At 46.3% G+C, this 10069-nt stretch overlaps 1 protein-coding gene across 1 annotated transcript; it reads left to right on the top strand.

Annotated features, from left to right (window-relative positions):
• The first annotated feature begins 734 nt into the window (after window positions 1-734).
• On the top strand, window positions 735-9777 carry ing5b (inhibitor of growth family, member 5b). The gene is made up of 8 exons (XM_017682620.2): window positions 735-955; window positions 1697-1768; window positions 2184-2350; window positions 2419-2530; window positions 5172-5265; window positions 6179-6302; window positions 8962-9023; window positions 9212-9777. The coding sequence occupies exons 1-8, from the start codon at window positions 919-921 to the stop codon at window positions 9246-9248; spliced, it is 705 nt and encodes a 234-aa protein (XP_017538109.1). The 5' UTR covers window positions 735-918; the 3' UTR covers window positions 9249-9777.
• Window positions 9778-10069: the final 292 nt, after the last annotated feature.

A 10069-nucleotide genomic window follows, 5' to 3' on the forward strand; every position in this document is an offset into this window, starting at 1 on the left:
ACAGACCCTTCACTGGGACGGAAAAGTGCAGACTTGCGCCATCTGCTGGTTGTGCTTAAAACTGTTTCAATCTCCGTTCGTTTATCCCTCAGGAAATTTTTGAAAGGATTAAAAATCACTTTAAGGGAATTTGTCAAAAATCGCTGCACAATTAGTTTTTAGGTTTTGGCCTTAAACTCCATTCATGGTGGAGGGAGACATGCAGGGCGCTGTACGGCAAAATAGTCACCAAAGAAAACTCATTATTCCAGATTTTCCACTGTTTTACATCATCAATATTCCATATAAGCGTGTGTGTGTCTGTGTTTGTGTGTATGTGTGTGTGTCTGTGTGGGCGTGTGTGTGTGTCTGTGTCTGTCTGTGTGGGCGTGTGTGTGTGTGTGTGTGTGTCTGTGTGTATGTGTGTGTGTCTGTGTGTCTGTGTGGGCGTGTGTGTGTGTGTGTCTGTGTGTCTGTGTGGGCATGTCTGTGTGGGCGTGTGTGTGTGTGTGTCTGTGTGTCTGTGTGGGCGTGTGTGTGGGCATGTGTGTGTGTGTGTCTGTGTGTGTGTCTGTGTTGGGCTGTGTGTGTGTCTGTGTGTGTGTCTGTGTGTCTGTGTGTGTGTCTGTGTGTGTCTGTGTGGGCGTGTGTGTGTGTGTGTGTGTGTGTGTGTGTGTGTGTGTGTGTGTGTGTGTAAACTTCAGTGTAAAAAGCGAAACTCCAGACCAGGAGGGGGAGCCGCTGAGTTGAGCAGGGCGCGGGTTTGGCGGAAGCGCAGCGCGGTAGCAGCGCAGATCTGTAGACGGTCCGGATGGGTTTCTGGCGGTTTTGGCGGTTCTGTTTGGGTCCTCTTGCTGTGCCGATCAGCTGAGCTGGAGCCGTTTGAACGCAGCGCGGGGAAAGTTACCCTGACCGGACAGAGAGACTCAGCGGACGGAAATGGCCACAGCGATGTATCTAGAACATTATCTGGACAGTAAGTGACCCGAAAGCCGCTGGACTGAGAGTTAAAGATGAGCCTGGTTCTGAACTCCGCTCGGGGCCCAGACTCGCCAGCTTCCTCCGCCCTGCTCACAAACCAGAAGCCACTAGTGTGTCTACTGGTTCCTGATGGTTCCTGTAGTGTGTTTTGGCTTTTTAATGGGTGGATATCACAGTGTAAAGGACCCTAATGGTTTAACAGGCGACCAGTGGCTGATTCTAAATGCATTTGATGGTTTTCTAATGGGATCTAAAGGTGTTTCACAGGAAACTAATGGGGTCATTAAAGTCCCATTAAAAAGCAAAACCATTAACTTTTAGTCCTAATGGTTTTGATGGTGCTTTGTCAGCAGGGTGACTGTTTACTTATTTGTGTTTATCTTGGCTTTTACTGGTAAAATTGGTAATTCTCTCCCTGCTCACCGTCCACTGCATCAGCTCACCAGCTGACCGTATAGCTTCGCTCTGTAGTTCTACTTCAGTGGTCATTCTTCAGTAGTCATGGCGACGCCTGGTTCCTATCACCACCACTGTAAAGACGTCTGAACCATTAAACACCAAACCCTCTGAACCTCTGATTACCCCTCACACTCTGAGTCATGGGGGGAATTTCATGAAAAATGGGTGGAATTCCCCTTTAATGCAGCAACAGGGTGTTTCACAGCGATCTTCCCTAAATGCTGATGGTGTACGGGGTCTTCCTAAAGTTATTGATTAATCCATTCTAACTCCTCAGGTATCGAGGGTCTTCCCTACGACCTGCAGAGAAACTTCTCTTTAATGACCGACCTGGACGGCAGGATTGAAGGTACTTTCAGTTCCACATGGTCAGTTAATAATATTTAGCTACACACTCAAATAACCAGAGTGCAGCAGAGTGACCAGAGGCACGGACAGCCTGACAGCATCACTGGGCAGCTTCTAGATTCACTGAGATACATGATCAATGAGCAGAACACCTCCACTGTTAGGCCACTGTTGTTGCACTGTGATGTCACGTGACTGCAGTGGAGTCCCTTCTAAAGACAATAAGACAATAAACATTTTGATGTCATGTTCTAGCTAAAGTTAGAAGGGCTGAGTGACGTGTTAGAGCTAGATGAGATATGAAGCTCAGTGGATGAATGAGAGCAACCATCAGAAACAGCAGCGGACAGGACTTCATCTGTCTTTAATAATCAATAAAGTAGTTTGCTTGGTTAACACACTGTTTGCCGTTGCAGGGAAGAAAGCGGAGATCGATAAACTCGCGGCTGAATACACTGCGAACGTGAGGAGCCTGTCGTCTGAGGAGCGAGTGGATCACCTGAAGAGGATTGAAAACGCCTACAACAAGTGCAGAGAGTTCAGCGATGATAAAGTGCAGCTGGCCATGCAGATATACGAGATGGTGAGTGTGATGATGTTGTTTTTGTTGTTGTTTTTCTTGCCCTGTGACTTTAACGCTTGTACACACAGGTGGATAAACACATTCGGCGGCTGGATGCTGAACTGGCGCGCTTTGAGAGTGAGCTGAAGGACAAACTGGACTCCAGCAGTCAAGAGAGTTCAGATGAAAAGAAAAGCAGAAGTAAGATGAACTCATTCTGAGAGGTTCTCTTCTGAGAAACAGGCAGAAATCTGCACAGCCCTGATTCCCCAACTGCACAGCCCTGATTCCCAAACTACACAGCCCTGATTCCCCAACTGCACAGCCCTGATTCCCCAACTGCACAGCCCTGATTCCCAAACTACACAGCCCTATTTCCCCAACTGCACAGCCCTGATTCCCAAACTGCACAGCCCTGATTCCCAAACTACACAGCCCTATTTCCCCAACTGCACAGCCCTGATTCCCAAACTACACAGCCCTGATTCCCCAACTGCACAGCCCTGATTCCCAAACTGCACAGCCCTGATTCCCAAACTGCACAGCCCTGATTCCCCAACTGCACAGCCCTGATTCCCCAACTGCACAGCCCTGATTCCCTAACTGCACAGCCCTGATTCCCCAACTGCACAGCCCTGATTCCCAAACTGCACAGCCCTGATTCCCTAACTGCACAGCCCTGATTCCCTAACTGCACAGCCCTGATTCCCAAACTGCACAGCCCTGATTCCCAAACTGCACAGCCCTGATTCCCAAACTGCATAGCCCTGATTCCCAAACTGCACAGCCCTGATTCCCCAACTGCACAGCCCTGATTTTCAAACTACACAGCCCTGATTCCCCAACTGCACAGCCCTGATTCCCCAACTGCACAGCCCTGATTTTCAAACTACACAGCCCTGATTTTCAAACTACACAGCCCTGATTTTCAAACTACACAGCCCTGATTCCCCAACTGCACAGCCCTGATTCCCCAACTGCACAGCCCTGATTCCCCAACTGCACAGCCCTGATTCCCTAACTGCACAGCCCTGATTCCCTAACTGCACAGCCCTGATTCCCTAACTGCACAGCCCTGATTCCCCAACTGCACAGCCCTGATTTTCAAACTACACAGCCCTGATTCTCAAACTACACAGCCCTGATTCCCAAACTGCACAGCCCTGATTCCCAAACTGCACAGCCCTGATTCCCCAACTGCACAGCCCTGATTTTCAAACTACACAGCCCTGATTCCCCAACTGCACAGCCCTGATTTTCAAACTACACAGCCCTGATTTTCAAACTACACAGCCCTGATTTTCAAACTACACAGCCCTGATTCCCCAACTGCACAGCCCTGATTCCCCAACTGCACAGCCCTGATTCCCCAACTGCACAGCCCTGATTCCCTAACTGCACAGCCCTGATTCCCTAACTGCACAGCCCTGATTCCCAAACTGCACAGCCCTGATTCCCAAACTGCACAGCCCTGATTCCCAAACTGCATAGCCCTGATTCCCAAACTGCACAGCCCTGATTCCCCAACTGCACAGCCCTGATTTTCAAACTACACAGCCCTGATTCTCAAACTACACAGCCCTGATTCCCAAACTGCACAGCCCTGATTCCCAAACTGCACAGCCCTGATTCCCCAACTGCACAGCCCTGATTTTCAAACTACACAGCCCTGATTCCCCAACTGCACAGCCCTGATTTTCAAACTACACAGCCCTGATTTTCAAACTACACAGCCCTGATTCTCAAACTACACAGCCCTGATTCCCAAACTGCATAGCCCTGATTCCCCAACTGCACAGCCCTGATTCCCCAACTGCACAGCCCTGATTTTCAAACTACACAGCCCTGATTCTCAAACTACACAGCCCTGATTCCCAAACTGCACAGCCCTGATTCCCAAACTGCACAGCCCTGATTCCCAAACTGCACAGCCCTGATTCCCAAACTACACAGCCCTGATTCCCAAACCGCACAGCCCTGATTCCCAAACCGCACAGCCCTGATTCCCAAACCGCACAGCCCTGATTATCAAACCGCACAGCCCTGATTCCCAAACTGCACAGCCCTGATTCTCAAACTGCACAGCACCGATTCCCAAACTACACAGCCCTGATTCCCAAACTGCACAGCCCCCATGGACCCTCACAGAGCAGGTACTGTTTGGGTGGTGGGTCATTCTCAGCACTGCAGTAACACTGACGTGGTGGTGGTGTGTTAGTGTGTGTTGTGCTGGTCTGAGTGGATCAGACACAGCAGTGCTGCTGGAGTTTTTAAACACTGTGTCCACTCACTGTCCACTCTATTAGACACTCCTACCTTGTCGGTCCACCTTGTAGATGTAAAGTCAGAGACGACAGCTCATCTGCTGCTGCACAGTTTGTGTTGGTCATCCTCTAGTCCTTCATCAGTGGTCACAGGGCGCTGCCCACAGGACGCTGCCCACAGGACGCTGCCCACAGGACGCTGCCCACAGGACGCTGCTGGCTGGATATTTTTGGTTGGTGGACTATTCTCAGTCCAGCAGCGACACTGAGGTGTTTAAAAACTCCAACAGCACTGCTGCGTCTGATCCACTCAGACCAGCACAACACACACTACTACATCAGTGAGGAACAGGGTGTATGCAGAGAAACAGATGGACTACAGTCTGTAACTACAGAGTGAATCTATACGGTCAGTGAAGCTGGTAAAATGGACGGTGATCATTTTTATGTTCTTTAATTTTAATTTGTCAGCAGTTGTAGTTAGACGAGTCAGACAGCAGGGGGAGCTGCAGCGTTGCTGCTCTCAGTGATGCAGTGAGTCTCTGCTTCAGAGCCTGAAGGAATTTTCCTCTTTACAGAAGATAAAAGCGTCAGAGAGAAGAGGAGGTGCAGTGGGCGGAGCCAGAAAACATCCAATCACGACTCTCCTAAACAGACCGCACAGAAGGGCAGGTAGAGTCAGGAGAAACTCAGAATTCTAAAGGATAAACGGTTCTACACTCGGACGGGTTCTGACGTTAGAACATCTCAGTTCTCATCAGTTAACCCGTCTGTACACTGTATCTGTCTGACTGCCTGACTGTCTGTCTGTCTGACTGACTGACTCTGACCATCTGTCTGTCTGTCTGACTGCCTGACTGTCTGTTTGTCTGACTGCCTGACTGACTCTGTCTGTCTGACTGATTGACTGACTGAATCTGACCATCTGTCTGTCTGTCTGTCTGACTGACTCAGATTGTCTGTTTGTCTGACTGACTGACTCTGACCGTCTGTCTGTCTGTCTGACTTACTGACTCAGACTGTCTGTCTGACTAACTGACTGACTCAGATTGTCTGTTTGTCTGACTGACTGACTCTGACCGTCTGTCTACCTGACTGACTGACTCAGATTGTCTGTTTGTCTGACTGACTGACTCAGATTGTCTGTCTGACTGACTGACTCTGACCATCTGTCTGTCTGTCTGACTGACTGACTCAGATTGTCTGTCTGACTGACTGACTCAGATTGTCTGACTGACTGACTCAGATTGTCTGTCTGTCTGTCTGTCTGTCTGACTGACTGACTCTGACCATCTGTCTGTCTGTCTGACTGACTGACTCAGATTGTCTGTCTGTCTGACTCAGATTGTCTGTCTGTCTGACTGACTGACTCAGATTGTCTGTCTGACTCAGATTGTCTGTCTGTCTGACTGACTGACTCAGATTGTCTGTCTGACTGACTGACTGACTCAGATTGTCTGACTGACTGACTCTGGCCGTTTTAATGTGTTATTTATATGATTTATGTTCATGTTAATGTGTTGTTTGGGTTATATGTACTATATGTGATGTAGACTGTGTCTGTCTCTCTGATGGTGGTCCTCAGTGATGCTTTCCTGGCCATGCACCCCTCAGACGTTCTGGACATGCCGGTGGACCCTAATGAGCCCACCTACTGCCTGTGCAGTCAGGTCTCATACGGAGAGATGATTGGCTGTGACAACGCTGATGTAAGGAGAGCTGCTCTGAATCTGATTAAACTCAATACAGACATTTATTACACATTCCGTTAATAATCTATAACAGTTTATAAGCTCACACACTTACTGGACTCTTCAGAGTTATTAACTCTGTCTGTATCCAATTTAAATATAGTGGCGTATTTAATTGTACACTGAGTGTTATAATCAGTTACATTTACAGCACTGAGAGAAAGTTTCAGGCATCTGAGCGAATGTTTAACCAGCTTCCCTCAGCAGTGAGTTTATCACAAAACACATCAGAATTAAGTCGTATTCATAATTCAGATAAACAGAAAAACAATAAACAGTAACGAGAATTTCTCACTCCATATTTTTCCTGGACACCTTCACAGCCGCCACAGAGACTCGTTAATATCATCAATTACATCATGAGCTCAATTTACTGAGCACTGATTGGTCAAACCAGGAGCTGCTTTTTAACTACATATAATACTGGACTTCCTCGAGGAGAGGCTTGGAGATGGGTAAACACACACACCAACATCCAGAACATCACTACTTTTGTATATATACACACAGTGGGGCAAAAAAGTGTTCAGTCAGCTGCTGATTGTGCAAGTTCTCCTACTTAGAAAGATGAGAGTCTGTAATTTTCATCATAGCTACACTTCAACTATGAGAGACAATATGAGAAAAAAAATCCAGGAAATCTCATTGGAGGATTTTTAAAGAATTTATTTGTAAATTATGGTGGAAAATAATTATTTGGTCGCCCACAAACAAGCAAGATTTCTGTCTTTCACAGACCTGTAACTTCTTCTTTAAGAAGCTCTTCTGTCCTCCACCCTTTACCTGTATTAATGGCACCTGTTTGACCTCGTTATCTGTATAAAAGACACCTGTCCACAGCCTCAAACAGTCAGACTCCAAACTCAACCATGGCCAAGACCAAAGAGCTGTCGAAGGACACCAGGGAGAAGACTGTAGCCCTGCACCAGGCTGGGAGGAGTGACTCTACAACAGGCAAGCAGGTGGTGTGAATAAATCAACTGTGGGAGCAATTGTAAGAAAATGGAAGACGTACAAGACCATTGATAATCTCCCTCGATCTGGGGTCCACGCAAGATCTCAGCCCGTGGGGTCAAAATGATCATGAGAACGGTGAGCAGAAATCCCAGAACTACACGGAGGGACCTGATGAATGACCTGCAGAGAGCTGGGACCAAAGGAACAAAGGCTGCCTTCAGTAACACACGACGCCGAGAGGGACTCAGATCCTGCAGTGCCAGTCGTGCCCCTTGCTTACGCCAGTATACGTCTGAAGTTTGCCAGAGAGCATATGGATGATCCAGAAGAGGACTGGGAGAATGTCATGTGGTCAGATGAAACCATAATAGAACCTTTTGGTAAAAACTCAAATCATCGTGTTTGGAGGAAGAAGAACGCTGAGTTGCCTCCCAAGAACACCAAACCTGCTGTGAAGCATGGAGGTGGAAACATCAGGCTTTGGGGCTGTTTTTCTGCAAAGGGGACAGAACGACTGACCCGTGTTAAGGGAAGAATGAACGGGGCCGTGTATCGTGAGATTTTAAGCCAAAACCTCCTTCCATCAGTGAGAGCATTGAAGATGGAACGTGGCTGGGTCTTCCAGCATGACAATGATCCCAAACACACCGCTCGGCAACGAAGGAGTGGCTCCGTAACAAGCATTTCAAGGTCCTGGAGTGGCCTAGCCAGTCTCCAGACCTCAACCCCACAGAAAATTTGTGGAGGGAGTTGAAGGTCCGTGTTGCCCAGTGACAGCCCCAAAACATCACTGCTCTAGAGGAGATCTGCAGGAGGAACGGGCCAAAATACCAGCTACAGTGCAAACCTGGTGAAGACCTGCAGGAAACGTTTGACTTCTGTCAACAAAGGTTATGTTACAGAGTATTGAGCTGAACTTTTGTTATTGACCAAATGTTTATTTTCCTCCATAATTTACAAATAAATTCTTTAAAAATCCTCCAATGAGATTTCCTGGATTTGTTTTCTCATTTGGTCTCTCATAGTTGAAGTGTAGCTATGATGAAGATTACAGACGTCTCGTCTTTCTAAGTAGGAGAACTTCAATCAGCGGCTGACTGAATACTTTTTGCCCCACTGTGTGTGTGTGTGTGTGTGTGTGTGTGTATATATATAAAATGAAGAATTAATACATTTTGTTTATTAACACTTTTCTCAGCAAATAAACAAAGCTACACAAGTAAGTAGATTTTGAAAATGTGTCTTGGGTGCCTAAGACTTTCACACAGTGCTGTATATTCAGTTCATATTCCAGATGTTCCGCTTGTTCTGATTCAGTATTCCAACCAGTGTATTTATACACACTGAGCTGTGGTCCAGCTTAAAGTTCCAGCAGGAAGAAAATCAATAGAAACCTCAGATGGTCCTTTAATGAGCTCCTGGTTCTCCTGCAGTGACCGTGTAGATGCCAGGAGAAATGACCCCTCTGAACCTCAGAGAGCCTGAAAGCCGCACACCTGATTAAATGCTCAGGACAGGGCGCTTTCCCCTCATGTCTGCTCTGGTTTTACTCTTTGCAGCAGAAAAAAGCGGTTTCAGAAAAAAGTAAAAAACCCGGGAGTCCTGAAAAACGAAGTGAAGGATTATGGGAAACATTAATCGCCCTCATTGTTTTTCACAGTGTCCTATTGAATGGTTTCACTTCGCCTGCGTTGATCTTACGACTAAACCCAAGGGGAAATGGTGAGATTCTCACTGCATCACTTTGAACCAGTTTCACTGTTAATACTGTATTATTTAACTCTCTGCGTTATCATTATTATTATTAGCATTATCATTATTATCATTATTATTATTATCATTATTATTATCATTATCATCATTATTAGTAGTATCATCATCTGTGTATGTGTGTTTGTCTCCACCCTCAGGTTCTGTCCTCGATGTGTTCAGGAAATGAAGAAGTAAAGCTGCTCTATCACTGCGGTTTATCAGCTGCTCTGATCCAAAGTTCAGACACTCAGCTCACTTTGATCTTCCTGTAATTCAGCTTCACCAAAGAGTCGTTTCTGCTGAAGTCAGAACGACTGCATCACTGCAGTGAGGAGAAGCTTCCGCCTCCTGCTGCGCTTTTAAAATAGAGCTTTATAAATAAAGATTCAGTGATTTTAGAGTGTTTATAATAAAACCAATCTCTTTAATCTTCACTCTGATCTGGTCTTGACAGTCTATCAGCTCATTTCTCCTATTAAATATAGATTTAATATCTACATACAGTGGGTGCAGAATTATTAGGCAAGTTGTCTTTGAGAGGATTCTGTTTATTATTGAACAACAACTCTGTTCTCCATCAACCCAGAAGACTCAGAAATATCAAAGCTTAATATTATAGGAAGGTGGAGTGGGTTTAGGGCGATCTTAGGAGGACATCTGTTTGGGCTGTAACTATTACTGTGCAGAATTATTAGGCAACTTAATAAAAGCCAAATATATACCATCTCACTTGTTTATTTTCACCAGGTAAACCAATATAGCAACACAACATTTAGAAATAAACATTTCTGACATTCAAAAACAAATCAGTGACCAATAAAGCCACCTTTCTTTACGATGACACTCAAAAGCCTTCCATCCATAGATTCTGTCAGGTGCTTGATCTGTTTACAATCAACATTGCGTGCAGCAGCCACCATGGCCTCCCAGACACTGTTCAGAGAGGTGTCCTGATTCCCTCCCTGTAGATCTCACAGTTTATGAGGGACCACAGGTTCTCTAAGGGTTCAGATCAG

The sequence above is a fragment of the Pygocentrus nattereri genome, chromosome 2, assembly GCF_015220715.1.
Source record: "Pygocentrus nattereri isolate fPygNat1 chromosome 2, fPygNat1.pri, whole genome shotgun sequence".
NCBI classification, from domain to species: Eukaryota; Metazoa; Chordata; class Actinopteri; order Characiformes; family Serrasalmidae; genus Pygocentrus; species Pygocentrus nattereri.

Bases quoted from the DNA above. Each gene is read 5' to 3' on its own strand.
- ing5b (XM_017682620.2), top strand. From the start codon at position 919: ATGGCCACAGCGATGTATCTAGAACATTATCTGGACA. The intron at 2,531-5,171 runs GTAAGATGAACT...TCCTCTTTACAG, and splicing joins AGATGAAAAGAAAAGCAGAA to AAGATAAAAGCGTCAGAGAG. The intron at 9,024-9,211 runs GTGAGATTCTCA...CTCCACCCTCAG, and splicing joins ACTAAACCCAAGGGGAAATG to GTTCTGTCCTCGATGTGTTC.